Below are 22760 nucleotides of genomic sequence, written 5' to 3'. Positions count from 1 at the left end.
AATTCTCCCTTCTTTGGAAATGAGTTTTGGTACTAACATGGAAGCAGTCAGTCCATATAGTGAAGAGCTAGACTCAAATGCTATACCAGAACAAACAAAAAAACCCCAAACAAAACCATGCTTTTCCATTGCTTTTACCTGTCATGAATAGCAGAAATATTAGTAATCTGTTAGCTTTGCCTTGGAGATTAATATACAGAGAGAGTGAAAGATCTGTATGTGTGTGTAAAGCTCAGTGGCAAAGCCTCTGCTTGTATTAGGTGAAACAAGGGCAATGCTGCTTAATCTTCTGAAAGCTGTGCCACCGTTGTCATTAGTGGGATGATTAAAAAGCTGTGAAAGCTATCCTTGCAAAGCCTTCCTCAATTCTGAGGACTCATGAATTCACTACAGTAATCATGGCAAACCACTAAAATTCTAGATATTGAAAAAATTTAGATGATAGCAAAAAGCCAGGTAGCAGCATGAGCTGTTGTATTTAATCTAAATTCTGCATGTAAGAGGAGCTTAATCCTCACCGCAATTTTTTTTTTTTTTTAGATTTGTATAATGCATTAGATAGAAATAAACTGTACAAAAGCACTCGGTTGTTAATGCTTTATGGACCAGTCCTCTTCTGGTTCTCCAGTGTTAGTAGGCTGACTGATCTGAGGCTCTCCCAGTCCAGTGGAGGAGAATTTGTCTGTGAAGTCACAACCTCCCTGACAAAAGATAAAGGTAGCTAACATAAATGTGTGGCCTGCGTGATGGCAAGCTAACAACATTGTTGCATTGGTTTCTTTTGTATTGTACAATAAGTAACATTTGATATTTCTTATTTAGAAATCAATGTCATGCATGGGCCTCATTTGAGAAATCTGCAATTACTTTAAGCATAGTGAAGCTGTAAGTGAAAGAATGTGGCAGAGATGGCAGTGCTGGCCTAAAGCAATTATATAAAAGGATTTGACATAATCATGATGTTTGTGTCATTAGGGCTCTGCAGGTGGTGAAGGCTCTGAAAGGCAAGAGGTGTGAAGAGCAGCTGAGGCCCCTGGGTGTGCTCATAGCAGAGGAGCTGGGGGGAGGCCCGATGGCGGCTGCAGCTCCTCGCAGGGAGCGGAGGGGCAGCGCTGAGCTCTGCTCTGTGTGGCAGCGGCAGGGCCCGAGGGAACGGCATGGAGCTGCGGCAGGGGAGGGGCTGTGGGGTTGGGGGCAGGTGCTGCACCACAGGGCGGCGGGCACGGAACGGGCTGCACGGGGCTGTGGGCACGGCCCCGAGTGCTGGAGTTTAGGGAACGTTTGGACATCGCTCTCAGACAGAGGGTTTGGATTCGGGGCGGTGCCGTGCGGAGCCCAGAGTTGGGCTCGATGATCCTTGGAGGTCTCTTCCAACTCGGGATATTCTGTGATTCTGTTATGCTGGAAATGCCTGTAGTGTAAGAGAATGAACATCTGTCAAAACCAGTGCAGTGTACGACTGTTCCTGTGCAGTACTTCTGTTTATAAACTCTGTTCTTGCCATGTGCAGATATAGGTGAAACCCTAATGGAAACCACCTTTGTCTGCAGGTAGTTAGCTGGCTGTGTGAGTATGAGCTCAGGAGAGAACACCCGATTTCCTATCGGTTACATGCAGACGGTCACACTGCTTGATGGGTCACAATACGCGCCGTCTTTATCTTTTTCGTTCTGTTAACGAAACAAGAGTTTTCACACAGCGAAGCGCGACCCGCCCGCAGCAGGGCCGTTACGCCCCGGGAGGCCCCGCCCCGCCCGGCGCTACCTGCCGTGCCGGGCCGCGGCAGGAAGGGGGCGGCGCGCAGCGGGGCGGTGGCGCGCGGCGGTTCCGGGCACGTCTGCGGTCGACGCGCGTTCCTCGTGCTGCGACCCGATGGCCGCTCCGCAGGGCCCGCTGCCCCCAGGTGAGAACTGCAGCGGGGAGCCGGGAGGGAGGGGCGGCGGCGGCGGCTCTCAGCTCCTCCGGGTGAGCGACGGACGCTGCTCGCGGGCGGTCTGTGGAGCCCTGCCGGGTCCGGGGGAATCGTGGATCTTGGGAGCCGAGCTGGGAAGCGCGGCCACGGCTTCTTTATTATTTTCCCTAGAAGAGTGGTGCTAGTGACTGCCTCCTCAGCTTCCCTCCCCCCCCGTCACGCACACGGTAATAATTTATCATATGTTGTGATGTGATTTAGAGCAACTTGTCTTGTCAAGCCTACTCCAGTGTTTAGTGTATTAGTTAGCATCTTAAAGTTTTTGTTTTTTTTTTTTTCCCTTTTCTCTTAGCTACTTTAAAAATACTAATCCCAGGCTGCGGGTGGTCTGTAAGCCAGTGCTTTTCAACCTGTCCTACTTGTGGCACTTATGACTTCTGAATGCCTTCTCTGAAGTGTGCCTGCCTGACTGCTGTTCCTTACCTGTCTGCTCATGCAGCATCAGAGTTATGAGTAATTAACAGTAAACAACTGTGTACAAGTGCTGATTGACCCAGTGTTAGGGTTTTTCAGGGACCTGGGTATTCTAGTGTAATTTTCTGTACCTCTTTTATTCAGATCTGAAGTTCGTGTGCTCCATGCCAAAAGTGTTGTGTTTAATTGAAGGGTTTGTCTCTGTGATCAAAGCTAGTGTAAGGGGAATCACTTTGGGCTGTACTGTTAATGTGTGCATGGGAGAAGCTGTATAGGCATGTGGCTGATTGATATGCTGAAGGTAGGCTTGACATACACTGTGGTTTGTGAACCTCCTCCTTCTGAAAGGTCAAAACTGTGGGGCCTCCCAAACCCACCCTTCAGGCTTCCTTGCCACACAAGGATGAAGGGCAGTTACAGGCTGGGAAATTGGAAAGTGTGTGCAAACACGCACATGTAAGTTTGTGTAAACTGAGGTACTGTTAACACTGGTAAGTGCCTGTGCCATATCCCCATTAGTCAGCAGCGGTATTGAGTAGGGAGAAGCTGTGCTGATGGGCATAAGTTGGCTGCTGCTGTTGGAAACTGGTTATGCTGGACAGGCTTAGGCAGAGAAGCTGTGAGGAGTATTGAGTGGCTGATCTGGAGGTGCTGGGAGCAGAAAGGATCTTTGGGAACAGCCACCTGGGGCAATTTCAGAGAATGGTGTGAAAGCAAATGTGGGCCAGTGGCTGTATGCTGTCAGTAATAGTGATTTGTTGACAAATCCTAGAAAATGTTAGCAAGCTCTCTGCTGAGGTAAGTGTATTTACACAGTCTGCATTTGGGTAGTCAGTCAGGTGATAGATGTATTTCCTGTCAGCTTTTCAACATGCAAAACTGAGGGTGTTTCACATTTGAGATAAATAGAGAACTTTCCTCCATGCTGTTTCATGCACCTGTATCCAACTCTGTGAATTGAGCTGCAGCCTGCTGGGAAATACAGTGGGGAAAGACAGAGGGGGACACAGCATTTTAATTGCTTTATTCACAGTTGAATTTTAAGTCTGTGGTTTTCATTATCTAGATGACCTCTTCCAACTCAAATGATTCTATGGTTATCCTATCAGCGATCAACAGAACTGTGGTTACTCACAGCAGCAGTACATGGAGTATTTATTCTCGAGTACAAATATGCACATGCATACATGCCACCTGTAGAGAATGCTGGAACTTGGTAGTACTCAGCAGTCTAAAAAAAAAAAAAAAAAAAAAAAAAAAAAAACAAAAAAAAAAAAACAGGGAAATGAAGAACTTGAAAACAAGAGGAAATGGATGTAAGTATAGGAAACACAATACGGTTTTTAAGTAGTATTTTTTTTTCAGGATGTATATTAATCAAGGAGGATGCAAAGCCACTGATTTTCAGTTACTGTGTTTGTGAGATCTAGAAGGCAGCAGTCAGTGAGGAGTACTGCTCTGTTGCCCCTTGTAGGGTAACCCTGGAGTCTGCCAAATCCTCATTCCAAATCTCCATATTCTCAGAGCTGCTCCCATTTTTCCAGTGCTTCACTCTGGATTATGGAAATGAAAGAAATACCAGTGTTGTAATGGACTTTGCTGTCTTTTAGAGTTTGTACGGGCAGGTAGGAGAGAAACTACAGGAGCCACAAAGGTTCACAAGGGTACGGAACTTACTGTGGGAGGGGGAGGACTACTTCCATCTACCTTGAGTCCCCTTAAATTACAAGGCTGAAAGCAAGTTTGTGTTTTTTTGTTGTTGTTAATTGCAGCCAAAGATCCATAGGCGGAGCTGTAAGGCCTCCAGAGTAAACCGATTAGAACAAGCATGCTTTGCCACTGCTTTCCAGGAAGGAGTCTTTGCTGGCAGTAGAGGAAACAGTGAGACTAGGGAAGTTCTTGGCTTCCCTTGGCTCCTGCACTTCCTGATTTGTTAGCTTTCCTTTGCAGATTGGGTTCCTCAGTCTTCTCTCTCTGCTCTTGCTTCCTCCACAGTTCCCTGCTACCACAGATCCCACTTAACTCCTGCTTTGGGCCCTACTCTCCTGCAGCACCTTGCTCCAGCTTATTGTCACTTCTGCTGTCCCAATGTGACTTGTGCCCCTTCTGCATTCAAGTCAGGCAGTTTGTGTTATCCCTTGCTGTCAGGGCAGGCTTTGCCACAGCGTTTGCTGATCTCATGGTTCTGGAGCAGGGATTTCATCCCTCACAGTAAGGCCTTTACAGATGTTCAATGTGTCCTGTGTGCAGAGGATGTGCTCCAGCCGTGCAGGGCTGATCCCTGTGGCTGTGAGCCCCTTGCTCAGGGAACACGTAGCCTTCCTGTGAGCACAGAGCTCTGAAATAACCCCTCAGAGGGGTGCTGGGCCCGCACCTGGAAACCCAGCTTGTGAGGCTGCATTCAAGAGGCTGAAAGGAGAATGGCTCTATCCTGGTGCCTTGTCTGCCTCTCTGCTGCCGCCTTTTTATTTTTGGGCCTGTCCGTTGTACTGTCTTCTCTTGTCTTAGGTTGTTTTTGTAGCTGCTTGAGGCTGAAAACTTTCTGATGTGCTCTTGTAATGAGTGTAGAGACTTTCATGTTGAGAGTGACAGGAATGAAGATCCTATTAGATAATTTAAAATGCTTTTTATAGTTTTTGATAACATTATAGTTACCAGCTGAAGAGCTCTTCTGTGAGGAAATGTGATGAAGATGTTAAAGTGAAGGCGTGCATCTTGGCTTGAGCACTCTTGATCAGTACTTGGCAATTGTTTGTGAATTTCACTGTGGATGCAGGGGGTTGACTTTTCATGATTCACTTGCAAATGCTTTGAGGATTTATGTTTGTATCCTGTTGATGTTAATATAATTGAAGATCGTTATTCAATAGTATACAAATAAAAAAGCATTTGAGGTAAGCATTAATTATTAGGCTTTGTACTATAATCTACCATGTGTATTTGATGTACATTACAGTATATTTTGTTGCGGTGGGCTTGTTTTCTGCTTGAATTATGGCTTTAAGGGGAACAACTGAGTACGGCTACTTGGAGAACAGAACTTAGCTTGTAGCAGATTTTCTGGGTTCTACTCTTTACTACTGAATTGCTTTGTGAATGATTTATTTATTTTTTCTATTTTTTCTAAAATTAAGTTTTCATTTAACTCTATCTTTTGTTAGCTTTGAGTTGCATTTCTGTTTCATCTGTGTGCTAGTGTTTCTGATGTTTTCTAGTTTGTCGTGTTGTTGTATAAATTTCACACAGTGCGTATAATGGCTGTCTAGCTGTGCTTTGCCTTGATCAGATAAATAAGCAATTCATGAATTTTCAGACAGGAGGATTTTGAGGATTGTGCAGTAATAAAGTCATCTTATTTCCAGCAGATCATGCAACAAAAGAGCCAGTAGAGGATACAGATCCCAGCACTCTTTCCTTGACAATGGTATGTATTTCTGTTCTAACAAATTTAAAATCATTAGACCTCTCTACAGTTATGTTATGCAGATGTGATTAAAATATTTAAGAAACTCAAATCATGTGTATATTTAGGGTAACCCTGTGTAATTAAAATAAAAATAGTAACAGATTCATAAGCTATTATAAATCAAGGATTGGTGCTGGCACTGGTGCTGTTTGTCATTGTTGTAAGGAACATGGGCAGTGGGATTGAGAGCACCCTCAGTGAGTTTGTGGATGACACCAATCTGAATGGTGCAGTTGACACGGTGGAAGGAACAGATGCTATCCAGAGAAACCTGGACAGATGTAAGAGGTGGGCCCATGCCAACCTCAGGAAGTTCAATAAGACCAACTGCAAGGTCTTGCCATCTGGGTTGGGGCAATCCCAAGCACATATACAAGTTGGGTGGAGAGTGGCTTGAGAGCAGCCCTGAGGAGAAGGATTTGGGGATGTGGGTTGATTAAAGACTGGACGTGAGCTGCAGGTACGCACTTGCAGTCCAGAAGGCCAGCTGTATCCTGCATTGCATTAAGGCAAGAGTGATAAGCAGGTCAAGGGAGGCGATTCTGCCCCTCTCCTCTGTTCTTGTGAGCCTCCACCCAGAGTACTGTGTCCAGTTCTGGGGCCCCCAAGGCAAGAAGGACATGGAGCTGTTGGAGTGGGTCCGGAGGGCTGGAGCACCTCCCCTACAAGGACAGGCTGAAAGAGCTGAGGCTTTTCAACCTGGAGAAGAGAAGGCTCTGGGAGGAGCTTATAGCAGCTTTCTAGTACCTGAAGGGAGCCTACAGGAAAGCTGGGGAGGGCCTTTTTATAAGGGCATGTGGTACAGAATGATGGGAAATGGCCTTAAACTGGAAGAGAGTAGATTTAGGCTAGATACTAGAAAGAAATTCTCTACTGTGAGGGTGGTGAGACACTGGAACAGGTTGACCAACAAGGTTGTGAATGTTCCCCCTCCTGCCTCAGAGGTGTTCAAGGACAAGCTGGGAATTTGAGCAACCCGATCTTGTGGGGGATGTCCCTGCCTGCGACAGTGGGTTGGAACTAGATGATCTTAAAGGTCCCTTCCAACCCAAACCATTCTATAATTCTATGCTGAATTGGGCAGCACCAGTGAGCAGCCCAGTAGTTAGCTAATAGTCATGGAGAGCCGGTAACAGCACTTTTTTTCATTTTTAGAAAAAAGATTTTTGCTGACGTTCTTTTGTCTGTATGGGTTGAAAGGGTAAGAAAATCCAATTAAGGCTTAAAATATAAATTGTATTGACTTATTACTCTTTCCTGTACCTATTTCGTCTGATGAGTTAAGGAGATAGAAAGGCATGATCAGTAATGATACCAGTGCCTTGCAGCAGACATGGTAAAACCTAGGAGAGACCTGACAAGTGCTCTGTGGCTCATCCTTGCTGAGTAACACAACTTACAACAAAGTTCTGATATATTAAACATGCCAATATTATGCTGAGACAAAGACTGTCTCAGGAGTATGTAATTTGGTGCAGTTTTCTGAGAGTTCTTTTTAATGCTGCAATGGATTGCTTCCTCTGGGGAAAAACAGCGGTGCTGCGTAGCCCAGAGAACACTTTTCTAGTCTAGCAGATTAAAATGCTCTGATTTGTTTTATGGGTAGTAATTTAGCAGGCGATTGTTTTTTCCTTGGTGTTTTCTTCCCATTTTGAAGCTTTACTACAGGCAGTTCACTCCCTATTGCATAAAGGCAGGGGTCATAGTGAAGGAGGTGGATGTTAGGTCTACTAGCAGGTTATAACAGATGCCTGGAAATGAGTAGCTGTCTCATTAAACTCAGTAATAATAGTTTGCTGTTGGTGTCCATTGAAAGAGGTGTTGAAATCTCTTGATGGGATGAGGTTCAACAAGACCAAGTGCTGAGTCTTGCACTTTGGCCACAGCAACTCCAGGTAATGCTGCAGGCTTGGGGCAGTGACTGGAAGACTGTGTTGGGGGTGTTGGTTGATGCTCTTCTGAATGTGAGCCAGCAGTGTGGCCAAGAAGGCCAATGGCATCCTGGCTTGTATCAGAAATGGTGCTACTAGCAGGAACAGGGAAGTAATTGTCCCCCTGTATTCAGCTCTGGTGAGGCTGCACCTTGAGTACTGTGTGCTGTTTTGGGCCCCTCAGTGCAGGAAAGGCACTGAGGCCCTGGAGTGTGCCCAGAGAAAGGCAATGAAACTGGTGAGAGATCTGGAGCACGGGCTTTATGATGAGTGGTTGAGGGAACTGGGATTGTTCAGTCTAGAGAAGAGGAGGGGTAGGGGAAACCTTATTGCTCTCTATAACTACCTGAATGGAGGTTGTAGTGAGCTGGAGATTGGCCTCTTCTCTCATGTGACTAGTGATAGGACCAGAGGGAATGGCCTCAAGTTGCGTCAGTGAAGGTTCAGACTAAACACCAGGAAATACTACTTTTTCCAAAGAGTGGAATGGGCTGCCTGGAAAGGAGGTGGAGTCTCTGACCCTGGAGGTGTTCAAGGAGAGTTTGGACGTTGTGTTGAGGAATTTGGTTTAGTGATCGCTATTGGTAATGAGTGGGTGGTTGGACTGAATGATCTTATAGATCTTTTCCAACCTTAGTGAATCTGTGATTCTATGATGATGCATTGTTTTCTGCATTGGTATCATTCCACTTAAATGAAAACTTCTTTTCTCATCTCTGTAATATCTGTATTGATTAATACCGTAGTGAATCAGGAATCCCTATTACTTTAGCATGTGCTAAGATCAGTGTAGCTAGTAGTATTTCTGCCTAAGAAGGGCATTACTGTACCTGATTGTAGGCAGATCACCTAGTAGTAACTTTAGAGGTTAAGTGTAATTATGCAGTTCTTACATTGTCCAGCAGAATTACACTTAAGATAACAAACATCTGTGTCTCTTGCTTTTTTTTTTTTTTTTTTTTTTACAGACTGAAAAGTATCCTGTCCAAGACACTGGAGTACCTAAAGGTAAATACTATGAATTCTGTCTTTTAGGTTGTGTGTCACAGATTTTTTTTTTTTTTTTTCCTAGATGTTTATATTTTGAATGTAGTGTCACCTTCTGTATTTTAGGTCAGTTGAACATGTGTGCATATACACACACGTTTTTGTTTTTCTGCCAAAGTTTAGTCACAGCTCTCATCAGAAGATATAGATTCTCAGCCTGGAAGAAAAATACAATGGTGCTGTCAATAGAACAGTATTCAAAGGATAGAGATCTTTAAAAGGTGGCTTTGAAGAGATTGTTGCCTTCAGATTATCAAAAATACAATTTGATAATACCTCCCCGTTCTCCTGCCTTTGACATTCCCAGCCCTATCACCAGTTCATGCTGGTATTAATACCATCTGCTTAGAAACCTAGCACATTTCTTTGCAGGTTCTGTATTGCACTGAATTCAGTTGCTTGGCTTAGGTAGTGTCACCATCTCCATTATGGCTGCTTTTACATGTGGGTGTTTGTTTTTTTTTTTTTTTTTTTTTTTTTTTGTCATCCCAGTTTTACCATTGGCTTTTCTCCAGGAATTATTCTGTCAAGGTCTCGGTAAAGGAGCACTCTAGAGACACTTGCTGAAAGCGTGGGCCATACAGCATTAGGGTTAAAGAGAAGTTAGCATGTTATGCTGGGCTGCTTAAATCAGCCAGCCAGAGAAAATGAGAATCTTGTCAGCAAGTGTTCAGTGGACCAGTAGAATGTGAAGGCTAATTTGAAATCGTAAACTGCTTCCTGCTTATTTGCAGTCAGGTGGTTTGTTACTTCAAAGCTGTTTACTAACAAACTTCTCTGAACACAAGAAATATTACACTTTTTAGTTCCATCCATGACATTTAGTCCCCCTCAGAATTAAATAGATAAATTCCTACAATTCCAATATTGTCAAATTTGTTTGAAATTCAGTATTGTATATTTTAAATATATTTAATTTAAAAATGAAAGCTATGGAAGGAAGTGGAAATCTCAGTGCTTTTTGTAGGAACGAAATAGACTTGGTATATCTTTTTTTCTGCTGCTTCTTGTCAAATGTATAGAGGGCTAAGTATCAATACAGCATTTCCTCTTTAGAGTAGGAGGTGATAAAAATACCTCTTAGTCTTCTGTTTGTTTCTGGAATTTCAAGTTGTATTTTTTTTTAATTTATTTTTCAAAATGTTTTCAGTGCTATAGGTTTTGATATCAGTACCAGATGGCTCCTTAGGTGGTGTTTTTTCAGTTTGCTCCATAAGAATAATTCTCATAACTATTTCTTTAAGAATACAGGCTGAGAAATATAAGCCTGTGAATTTAAAAGTGTCGCAGATGTGCAGAGCTGATTCTGTAACAGAAAATGGTTTGCTTCAGATTTAATATTTGAATATATGCTTCACTGACCTGAGGTGGTGGTAGTTTGTTCCTTTTTTGGTCAGTCAATTTACAAACCATTTTGGGATCTAGCTTACCAAAGGTCTTAGCACCCTCTACTGATGATGAATTAAAGGTGGGTTGTGTCAGATTTTCATCTTGGAAAATTAGGCTTAATGTTTGTGTCATATTTTGACTATAATTCTGCTTCTGCTCAGATGTTGAGCAAATTTGACAGATAATGTTTTCACACAAATGAATTGGATTTTGATGCCTATAGTCACTTTTTTGGGGGATTTCTTTTTATCTCTGGATCTACAGTTCAAAAGAGAGAAGATGATCCTTATTAAAGGTTTCCCAGCTGGCAGGGGAATGTTATTTACTTTAAGTTTCAATATAAAAGATGAAAAAGAAGAAAACTGTGATTTCATTTTCTTCCCTCCTTAAGTGTAAGGTTGAATTCTTTGATTCAGATCATATTCTTGAGTGAGATAAGGAAGTATGTTCTTCTTTCTGTTACCTGACACTCCAGAGATAATAGCTGTTCTTTTGTGAGATCTTACCACTTGACAAACAGCAAAATGCTAAAAATAATGTCTCAGCTGTGGAGTGTTGAGGTGTCTATGACAGGTCTAGAATATAACCTTTTATAAGCTCTTGTTAAGGGTTAGTAAGCACCTCACCTATGGGATTTGTGGAAATGGTTTCTTGATGAGAACCTTACTAAGCGTGTACAGAGAAATTTGTCTGTTTATGTGAGGTTCACAAAGCTTGTGCATCCCTTATACCACACTTTGAGAGCTGCAGTGAAGCTTGAAAGTGATCAAAATCTGGGTCATAGTGGCAGATGTGCTTTTCGATGGATTCCCAAGGCAAATGATAAAGGTGTTTTTGAGACATTTCAGTGCTTCAGGAAATTGCTGTGTAGTAGAGTTAAATAGGATGAGCCTAATTCACAAAGGAGCAGAAGGCAAACGTTTGTGTAGTACATATTTCAACGGTGATTATTATAAATGTGATCTGAAGAGCAAAGCAGAAAGGATTATATTGGTTTGTAACACCCTTCTTCAGCCTGCCTTGATGTATTGGCTTGGTTAATATTCTCATGGTACTGCTCCTGGTCAGCTTCCTGAAAGAGCATAATTTTGGCCACAAAAATAATGTGCTGGTTGTTTTTAAAACACCGATACACTAGTACTTGATCTCCACAGAATTATTTTTCTTAATACATGTTCATGACTGTCGCAGCTACTGCCAATTTATTGTTTGGGGCTTTTTAATCCTGCCTTTCCCAGTGACTGAGCAGAAAGTGGAGTTAAATTTTGCATGCTGGGCATCTGTAATATATGATTAATAGTCTTACCACATATCTGTATCTGAGTGTGGAAGACAAGTGTTTTACAATCTTTGTCTTAGATGAGGAATACCAAACAGATCAAGTTACATTGGAAATTGCATCTGTGAACATCAGGAGTCTTACGTCAGATTCTGGCCTAGTCCAGCAGGTAAGAAAAAAATTGTACTGAATGTGAATTAAGTTATTGCTGTTAATTAAATACATATCTTAACAAATATATTTTCAGACTGTATGTGGAAAGTGCAGAATTACTCAGTAAAAGACCAGAAATCAGCTCTCTTTTCCAGTGTTCAATGAAGTGAGCTTTTGTGGATAAAAGCAACAAAAGGATATGTAATAATTAACGTTTACTTTGTTTTGTAAGTAGGTTTTGATTAGTGTATAGATGCTCTTGAGGAGAGCCAACACAGAGTTTAAGCTTTGTCATGCGTGTTCTCCCTCTTCCCTGATGAAGATAGAGCCAGGACAGAGAATAAGGAGGGAGAATCCTGTGTTTTGCCCTAGGGAGGCACTTGGTTGTTCTGCTTTGACTTTGGGACATTGCTTGATCCGTACTGAAAACTCTCCACTGATTGTGAATCTTAAGCTGCTGAACAGTGGGCAATGTTGAGCAGTCCCTACCATGGTGCTCTATAGTGTAGGCATTTTTCAGATGACTGTTATTTGCTGAATTTCAAATTGATTCTCTTTGGGTTGAAGACTTGAAGAAGATAAATGAACGAGCACTGTTCAGCAAAAAAAGGAGCTAAAAGGAGCTCCTTATGCCAGAGTCCCAGCTGACTTTCATCAAACAAACATGAGTTTGGTATGCATTTCACGGATGATGGAGGTAACTATCTAACTTCCATCATCAAGAAGAGAGCTTCTGTTGCCCATATACAGTCACCGTAAATATATTTCATCATACTAGGCTGTTAATAGTTCTACCGAGCTGGAAAACTTTCTGCTTATCTACAGACTGTGCATAGGTTTATAGCTTTGATTAAATGTGTAAAAGTTGGTGGGATTTTGGTTGTAGGCAAAAAAATTAGTCATGCCTAATATGCCTAACTTTATGGGCAGTGACAATACATTGTCTTATTTCAATTACATTACAAGAATGCAATCTTCAATAATCCTGAGGGCATACAATTTAACAAGTGTGTAATAACTGATCAGTAAAAATACCAATTTGGGGAATGAATGACAGAAGTAAACATCGTGTATATTTTTGTACTTCTTGCAGTACTAGCTGCTCCTGTTATCTATTTTTGGTAAGATGTGAGTATAGTGACATGTCCTGAAGGTTGTTAGGTCTTTAGGTATTAGCTTTCACCATACAGTTTGAATGCTCACGAGCTCACAGTGTCTGGGAAAGTTCATTGAAGCTCAGAATAGCTCTTAGCAAACTATTTGAAAAATATCCATTTTTCCTTCCCCCCCCCCCCCCCCCCCCGTTTGGTTTTGTTTGTTTCTTTATTCCTCTTCAAACAGAGGCTGATCTGTGATGGGTAACTCTCCAAATAAACTCTTCTCCAAATAAATTACTCTCTGGGGGATTTGTTCCTCATGACTCAATACTTTTCTGCTTCTAGAGGAATTTGAGGAAATTGAGACAGTGATTATAATCATCATTTTCAGATCCATTTTTTTTTTGTCCTTTCCTAACCAGATCTTCAAATGACTTGGAGATAGTTTACTTTTTTTGTAATTGGACTGTGCGTGTATATGTATCCAACAGATGAACTGAAAGTTCCTGTGCTCTATTTTTAGGGGATTTCTTAGTACTGAAGGTTCATTAGGTAGGAATATAGAGTACTTATTACACTTTATTGTTACACAGTTGACTTGTTTGCACGCACAGCCTGCAAAATGCTAAGAAGCTTGCTGTGATAGTTAGGAAGAATGATGCAATATGAAAATCAACATTGCTTTATTGCAGTTATCTGAGGGGAAAATCCCCTCCTGCTTTCATCTTTAAATCCTCAGTAGAAGAAAGCTATTTCATCTGGTTCCACACCCGCATAGTTAAAGTAAGCGCAGCTGCAGTTTCCTATAGTCTTGGATCAAGCTGCTGTCCTTTCAGTTTTTATATGTTGCTTTGTGAGTTGTAGAATTGAAGTTGGTACCTGCGGTGCAGTCTCAAGCTGCTAAATATTGTCACTGTGTTTAAGTAGAGTGGTGTTTGCTTCAAACAGGACAGTGGTTAGATGTGAGCTGGCAGAAATCTTCAAGACCACCTGCTGTCTAGAAAAGTAGGAAAGTTTCCTATGAATGTCAAGAAGTTTATAAGAAAGCTCCTCCAGATTCAGTAGACCAGTGGAACATTCCCTTCCTGTTTTATGCAGGCAAAGATCTCAGATTTTTTTATTACAAAGCATTTAAATCTTCTTAAGCAAACTACATGAGTTGTCCACATCACTTAAAAAGCTACTTTTTTTGGTGTACAATGTTAGCAACTTTTCATGACTGCATACAGGGAGGTCATTTCATAATTGTTGGTAAATGCCCAGACTATCATTTTTCAAATGGTGATGGCTGTAATTGGTTTTGAGTTAATCATCAGTCAAATGTAGGAAACTAAGCAAGAATGGAAAACGTGGACAGGAAGAAAGAGGGATTAAGAGCAAATTATTTGAAAGGTGTAACCCCATAGTATATGATCAAAAAGGATGACATTGTTCAATAGATAAAAATGTGAGTGTTACTTTGTGAGGTAAAATCATAAAAAATGCTATCTAAAATGGCTACACATTATTAGTAATTTCTCATACTAGGTAAGTACTCTGACTTTATCAAGTAGCTTGGGGATTCTTCTATGGATTCTTCTATGTAATCTCCTGACACTTAAAAATGAGCCAAATAATTACTCTAGTGTTCAAGTGCAGTGTTTTGATTTACGTTTGTTCTTTGCTTTGTAGCCAGAAGACAAAGACACTCAAAACCATTCTGACAAATCGCTTTCAGGTAATATGTCAGCTTTACTGTTCTACATATTTTATTCCTACATTTTCTTTGAAAGGACTTTATTAAATAAACTGCTACATGTCATAACCTAGAAGTACCTGGGTAATCAATGCTCATGGCACTCATTTCATTACCACTGCCTTTTATAGCTACCCCTTTGTTCTAGAAGGGGAGGCAATCAATAACACAGACCATACAAAATGAGTAAGTTACTCTGACAAAATGCACCTAGTGCAGCCACCTTCAAAGGAAATCTGAAAGCAGCTATTGAGAGAGCAGAGGTGGGGGTTTATCGCATAGTGTTTTCAGCTTGGCTGGGAGTTGGTGGCTGATACGCAGCCCCGTTGATGAACAGTGAACAACTGAAAATTAACTTTCTGTAAAACAAGAAGAAAAAAAAGCTTGTCATATAACGTTAGGATTGTGCTGGTAGGTAGGTCGTGTGCTCTGATACAAGACATCCTTGGAAAGCAGGATTCTCTGTAACACTTCTGATAATCTGGTACAGCACAAGAAGCAGGTTGGTTCAGTTTTGTTTACCTTTAATTGTGCCCTTTGCTTTCTTTACCCCTTCTTTCCTATTTCTGTGGGAGGATAAAACATACTCTGGCATCCTTGCAAAGCGAGTAAGATGAAATTCAGATAGGGTGCTCTCCTGCCCTTTGAGCTCAGCCAGAACTTTTATTGAGTTGCATTCATTTTGCCTTGTTTGTGTAAGTAAATCCTAGTATGAGTGAGTCCAATAAATTTTGTCTCACTTCAGTGAGTGCTTAAGATGCACAAGAAGAGCAGAATTGCCGATATTAAAAATTTCTTAGAGAACAGCTGTGAGGGCTGTGGAAAACCTGGGAGCAAAGATGTTGCCAGAACATTTTTCCCTTTAAAAGGGAATCTGAGCATTTGTATGAAGTTATTTGTCTCCAACAGTGTTCTTGCTGCACGTCTGAACTTGCTGAAAACATCAGAAGCTGTCTTTAGCCTGCTTAAAAAGAAGGCTTACGAGCAGCATTACAAAAATAACAATAGCCTGTTCTTCTCTTAGGGGAAAAAAAAGAAAAAATGTTTACAGATGCTCTGTTCACCTTAGTTGCTTTAATCAGCACTAATATTCAGCATAAAAAGTGACCTTTTGAAGGTCTTTCTGGAAATTTTGCACAATTTTACAGTTAATGCAAATGGAGCAAAAAAAAAAAAATAAACTGATGCTGTTACCTGTTAGATTAGGTGACACTGACGGCCAGATTTGATCTTTTCCAGAGATATTGTTGAAGTCTCTCAGACCAGCACTGATCCAGGACTTACAGATCAGTGTCGCTGTTTCCATTGTCATTTGACACTGAAACACTGTTACTGTTGTTCTTAATCTGTTTGTTTATATCAGTTTTCTTGTTGCTGCATTCTTTTTTTCAAAGGGTTTCATCCCAAGTAGGACTAATTACTTTGCCATTTCAGGCTGCACGATGAGGGAGGCCAGGACTTTTAGGAAGTACTTCTAGGCTGCATTCATTACCTGCTGCTCTTTGGACGTACCAAATTCTCCCTGCATTCAAAAAGGAGCTCGTTAAGGTCATATCTACAGTCAGAGTGCTGAAACAATGCCTTAGACTACTGCAGTACTAGAGATCTTAGTATTTAACTAGAAGCATGATTAGAAATGTTTATATATATATATTTCATTTACAGGTTAGTAATACGTAATATATAATATACAGATCTGATAGGACTGCATTGTTCTCAGTGCTAGGCAGACGCTGTTGTGTGTGGGAGACCTCTAAATGGCAGTTCTTCATTTGATGCAGATTTTGGAACATATCACCACCTACTTCCAGAATCTTGGTATTCTTATTTTTCTCACACGTGGAGGAGTATGTGCTCTATTTCTTTCTGTAATGTACACTCAGAATAGGCTTGCTTAGTAGAGCAGAGGCAATGTTATTGTAAGAGCTCTTACCAAACAAAGGAACATATTTCTATCTTGCTGCTGTGTTAAGATTCTCCTGGCACAAATATTTAGTGGTGTTATAAAAGCAGCAGTCCAGAAATATGAAACTTTTTGCCTTTGTCCTGCAACATATCTATACAGGATGTGCATAATCTGCACGTATTCCTGTTAGTGACATGTGGGGGTCATGGCAGACTAAAGGATGGAATGTAGCTAGCAAAAAAAAAAAAAGGGGGGGGGAGTACCCACACTTAAATAAATTGCACAGTGTTTATAGAAAAGGGAGAAATGTGACTCTTTCAGAAGTACTGTCCTTTTGATTATTACCCATTCTTAGCAAAAAAAAAAGTGTTAGGAAATTAACTTCATGAGTACTTCATGAGGAAAAGCAGCTGCATGTCAGTATTCTGACTTCTTCAGAAACGATTCGTGGGATTATAATACTCTTCAAACTTTTGTGCTTTTGAATTTCTTCCAATTAAGCCACAGCAGTAGATCCTAACTTCTCTCTATATGCTGGTTTTAACTACAGATCTCAAGAAAGCCTGCAAAGAAAGTAGTACCTGCTCCTTGTGCTTATTCCATGCACCGACCATCAGTGACATGCTCAATGACGAGGACTTGTTGTACACAGTGAGGCTAAAGCTGGATCCCTGCCACCCAACAGTGAAAAACTGGAGGAATTTAGCAAGCAAGTGGGGGATGACTTACGATGAATTGTGTTTCCTTGAACAGAAGCCTCAGAGTCCCACCTTGGAGTTTTTGCTACGAAATAGTGACAGGACTGTGGAGCAGCTGATTGAGCTCTGTAAATTTTATAAGAGAATTGATGTTGTGAAAGTGCTACTGAAGTGGGTGGAGGAGGAATGGCCCAAGAGAGGAAAAAGAAGTTACCAGAACGACTTGTAGGACAAAGAAAGTGTTAGTTCCTGCTTGTTATATGTTGGGACTAGCTGCAACTAGTAGATGGGAAGTTTCTCTTGTGGCAGAGAGACAGTCTGTGCTGGCAGTCTGTATACTGTGTAAGCTTTTGTACTGTATACACATATATATGGTCTGTGCCCTCAGGATTGTAAAGGTAACCTTTCAAAAGTGGGTAGAATAATGCAGGTTGTGTTTCTGAGTCTACAAACGCTTATTTTCTTCGCTGCTGTTTGTAGGCTTCATAAGCAGAAGAATGAAAAAGCCAGACCACTGGTATAATTGCAGCAGTTGTGAGCCATGTCAGTCAGTTGTGTGTTGTTGCTGCTGGGAAAGCTGCAACTAGAAGGCAAGTCTCTTAGCTTTTCTGATAGCCTTTCCACAGTTTTTGTGTTCTTCCTGCTAGAAGACAAGAGGATATTTCTTTTCTTTCTAATTTTTAAGCTTTATGACACTGTATTTGGCACAGACACGACTTGATTGTCCAAGCAGCAGTTTGGATTTCCATGTTTGAATTAACTGAATGTTTGAACATCACATTCAGGCAAAATTAAATTCTGAGTCTCTTTTTACAGACAGGACTAGATGTTAAAATAATTGCATGTTTCTGCATCATAGGGTATATTTCCTATGGAGAAATCATCTAGTTCAGAAATACTTTCCAGCCCATAAATGCCCTTCACCCAAATAAACTAATTCAGAAAACCCCACCACAATTAAAATGCTTTATAGTTAAAATTAGTTTCCATAGTTTTGAATAAACTGTTCACTCTGAGCATTCCTTGATATTTTGCTCAAATGCCTCTCATTTTGCAGTATGAGGCGATAGGGAATGTCTCACCCACAGTGTATACTTAGTATCAGAACAAGTGTAACTTCCTTGTTCATAAACTGTGGTTTTCTTCACAGCTTTCCAGTTGTCTGATCTACTTTCTGTCCTATACCAAAGTGGTTGTACGCTTCCATGAAAGTAGACAAGTTTATGTATTGATTAAAGCCACTGTAGTGGGAAATCCGCAGGTGGATTTGCCTATGGATCTAAGTGGATGGTCATTAAAGCACCTCTGTTGGTTTAGACTGATATGTATCAAAGGCTGTTGATATACTGAAATACACTGTTTACAATGAAGATATTTCTAGAATTTTGTTACCATTCTTTGGTATTCTAATGGTTTAAAAAAAAAAAAAATACTGAAAACTGAAACATCCGTTGTATAATAGGCTCTGTAAAGTACTTATTGCTGAAATGCCACTTACACCAATGTTGTTACTTAAATATTTCTAGCTGTCACCCTTACTAAAACATCTCAGATGATACTAATGTGTACATAGATGTATGTAATGTAGCAGTGGTGAACAGTATGTCAAGATGCTGGGCAAAACTAGAGTGGAGCATTGATGATGTACTGTTCACTTAGCCCAAGTAGGAATTAATGGCACAGCTGAGGAAAGTCTGTCAGGTTGCATTCTGAGTTTCTTATAGGTACTGGCACAAAAGGTTACTGAGGAGTTAAATGTAAAGACTAACTTTTGGTTTCAAGCACCAGTTCTGGGGATGATCTAAATTGGCTTTTCTGCAGTGTCCTTAAGAAACTGAAGATCTAGTTGCAAGGTAAGAGGAGTGACCTACAGTTGATGTTTGAGTTTTTATTTTTTATTTTTTTTAAAGATCGTGGGGAAACTGGAGTTTTGACAACTATTTGTATATAATTTTAATCATTCCTCAGAAAAGCTGCTACTCTTCAGAACAGTATATTTTCTAGCCATATTTTTAAAGTGGAAGATTTTTTGCTCTGTTTTGAAGGGGCTGCAGTTCAAATGCTTCACTTTCGTTGTCTTCCTTTCGTTGTCTTCCGATGGAGTCTTCTGATAGATGTGTGAATTCTTGCTGCTCATCTTTTGCCTTTAGTTAGGAGTTCTGGAATCAGCTTTAAGGATTGCTACTGTGGCTAGGTTCTCTGCTAGTTTCAATTCGTACAGAGGTATCCACTGTGTACATGCAAATTGCCCATATGCAGCTTGTCCAACATAATCCCTGTACCTTGGGCCCACCGCATGCATGATTTATGATCATGTGTCTGTGTCTTAAGAAGCTCTTATGAGTGATGAGGACTGGCATGTCTACCCACAGCTTTTTTTCTCTTGTAACCTAGTACAGTTATATGCACGTGGTAGTGCAGTATGCTTTGCTGTGGATGCAGTCCATTAAGGAATCCAGCTGAAGCCCTTATATAATGGCTCACAAATGGGAACACGCATTGATGCAATATCATTTCTGAATCAGGAAGTCCAACTGAAATCTACTCTTTTTCCTGTTTTCTGGCTACAATTTGCAAGCTTTTGAACAAACACTGTTGCCTGGTGGAAGCTAATTCTGATCCTCTGGAACTCTTGAATAATCAATGTCAGCTGCAAGGATTCATATTGAAAATAAAGCTGCTTTTGAGAGTTTATATGAGGGTTCTGTGTGAGTTCAGCACTGAAGGCTGAAAGCATTAGCATTTAACTTCATCACACACTGGATAACTCATTTGTATACTTGAAATATTTTTTCATCTTTGTATGGCATGAATTGAGGTGTACACAATTTTCTTTAGTTTTGTATCTATTTACAAGATACTGAGTCTGAGTGTTCACTTTAAGCATTCTTGTATCTTCTGTTATAATGTATACTATGTTTAGAAAAAATATAGTTTATCAGTAACTTTATTGTATTTGTTTTTATTTCTTACAGCTAGGAAAACAGCTGTATTCTTTCTCATCTGTCACCTTGGAACTACTGAACTATCAATTAGTAGTGCTAAGTAAAAGCATTGTAATATGCAGAATCCATAGCTTTTTAGAGCACTTATGTTTGGAACAGATACTGCCAAGGAAGATATATTTTCATAAAGGAAAGAGAAAAAGAGTATGTTGTGATAAGATGTTGAATAAGGCTGCTTATCTAGAAAACTTGCAGTGGTTACTAAAGAGAGGTATGACGCCTACGCTGCGTGAACTCTCTCTGAATTAATAATTAAACTGATAGCAAAAGCTGGAGAATTGCATGTACACTGTAAAGATTCTGCTAGACTTTTAATTTTATTCCATTATACCTTTCTCGTATTCCCACACTAGACCTGCTCTCCCTTCATGTTGTGATTTTTGTGGGTTTTTTTTTTTTTTTTCTGCCATCTATACCTGCAGGATGTATGGTTTATAGATATGGCCCTTTCCACCCATTTTAGGTTCAGGAAGATGTCCAAACTTCTGCGTTCTTTTCATTCCTACAGCATTAACTGTGTGCACACTAACTGTTCTCCAGCAGCAAAGGTACAGTGCTCCAGGAGCCTTTAGTTTTCCTGTGAGGCCGGCTGCGGGGTATCACCAGGAAGAGTGACAGAATCCAGTTGCCTTATTCACTACATGCACTTCCCTGTGATCTTTGGATGAGAGTGCAAAATGAAGTTTTGAGCTGTCCTTTGGAAGACTATTGTAAAGAACAGGGTAGTCAGCACGGCCTCAGGTGTTTGCTTGGACGCAGTTGTGCAGAAATGCTCAAATTCTCTTCTTCCTGAACTATTCCTGTGGTATACTGCAGAGCTGCAACTTAAGTCTATGCAGTATCTGGTTCAAGGAACCTCATTTTTCAGTTTCAAACTGACTGCCTCCCACACTTGCAAGTCAAGCTGTGAGCAAGTGGAAAAAATGTAAATTCTGCCTTATGGTAGTGTAAATTGTGGTAACACTGTTGACATGTGGCCACACAGCTGAAAATTATCAGGCACAGCAGAATTGTTTAAGCAAGGTCAGAGAGAGTGCATGGCATTTATAGTAACTTAAAGATCAGTCTGCTTCTGTAGTTTTTTGCAGCATGTTATGTTCTCCCATCCATGAAGAAGTGATTTGTTATTCATAACTAACTTTAACACATTTTTGTAAGTCTTAAGTTTTGGGTCCATATTGGGTGGTGGGTCAGAACACTATGAAATGAGGACTTGGGCTTGTTTCTTCTTGTGACAGTACTGTATTTCCTGGCCTGTTGGCTCAGCTAGTCCTGTTTGCCTGGCTACAGTGAGTTACAGCTTTAGCTGGGTGGGCAGGGTATGCATCTACTGGGCAGGTAGGCTGAATGTAGGGAGCAATGAGAATAATTTATTGGGGTAAGGTAGACTTCACTTCATAAGTATGTATCTTGGCCAGTGGCGTGGGATTGTCTCTATTTTATAAAGAACTGATGCAAGCAGAGGCTGATAGACATGAAAAAGCTCCTTTATATCATCTGATGGTGGTGGGAAGGAAATCAAAGAGCCAAGGCAGACTGGCTAGTTGGTTGGATCTCTGTATTTTACCTTCATAAAATAATGATTCCTGATTTCAAAGAGAAATAATTGGGATAAAAAAGTTTAGTTCCTTTCGGCTGCATCTTTCAACTTCTTGAGAAGAATGTAGTACTGTGTGAGATAGGTATGCAACTTTATGCATCTACATAAAGGTGCTTCTTTTTTTGAAGAGTTTGTTTCAAAATTATGCAATACTTAGTTTGAGAATGCTTTTTGTCCTCTGTGGATAATCAGATGTTCATATTTTTGATGACAGACACAAATCACAGCGATAAGATTCTTAACAGGAAGAGCAGGGATAAGAAAGAGAAATGGTCACCTAAATCCTTACAATAGCTATGAGTTTTTTTTCTTTCATGCTTCATGCCTGATATATGTGAGCATCCCCCTCTCTGCTCAGAATTCAGATCGTTCTCGATCCTGTGAACAGTTCAATAGATTTTGGTTTAGATCCTAATTCCCTGAAGCTGAGGAGTCCATTGGCTCAGTAAGTACATCTGTAATTGCTTCTTCTCTAATCATTAGAAAGTACCTACCATCTCGCGGTCAGAGGTGGTACTGCAGATGCTTCATTTCTCTTGAAAATGGAGCAATACAGTGGAAATGAGCACACTTGCAGCTGTGAAGACTCAGTGGGGAGATCCAAAGGTAACTGCAGTGAGGATGATGGTGTAGCTAAATGTGAAGGTGTAGCCCTGGGGATCTTGGGTTTGATCATGCTCTGGTTTGGTGAATATAACAAAAGTTCTCTTCTTTGCACAGATGTATGCTATTTGTCACCTGCCTAGGGTAGCAATTGAGGTGTTATGTTTTTGTAGACCTTAGTACAATCACCTGTTGGGAAGAGCAGACAGAACAGGCATAGGTATGGGTTTGCTGTACTATCTATTGCGGTTAGAAAGATAATTATCCTGATTATGTATCAGAAGCTCATGTAAAAGCTTCTTACTATCAGGCAGGTTGTGATTGTACCAAAGAATCCAGTTTAGCTGCTAACAGACTTGTAGTTGGTGAGCATTGTGTTTATCTGTACTAAGAATTTATTGTCACTATTAGATTGAACTACATATGTCCAAAAGCTCTGTTCTAATTATTGGATTGTATTCTGAC

General features: G+C 40.7%; 1 protein-coding gene across 1 annotated transcript; it reads left to right on the top strand.

The window, feature by feature from the left end:
• Positions 1 to 1872: 1872 nt before the first annotated feature.
• Positions 1873 to 17316, top strand: EDARADD (EDAR associated via death domain; the record flags this gene model as incomplete). Its single annotated transcript, XM_079550837.1, has 6 exons — positions 1873 to 1903; positions 5752 to 5810; positions 8752 to 8791; positions 11579 to 11667; positions 14420 to 14465; positions 16940 to 17316. The coding sequence occupies 6 exons, from the start codon at positions 1873 to 1875 to the stop codon at positions 17314 to 17316; spliced, it is 642 nt and encodes a 213-aa protein (XP_079406963.1).
• Positions 17317 to 22760: the final 5444 nt, after the last annotated feature.

The sequence above is a fragment of the Tetrao urogallus genome (genome assembly GCF_951394365.1).
Source record: "Tetrao urogallus genome assembly, chromosome: 2".
NCBI classification, from domain to species: Eukaryota; Metazoa; Chordata; class Aves; order Galliformes; family Phasianidae; genus Tetrao; species Tetrao urogallus.
The sequence above is the reverse complement of the archived record's forward strand: the minus strand, read 5'-3'. Positions and strand labels throughout refer to the sequence as shown.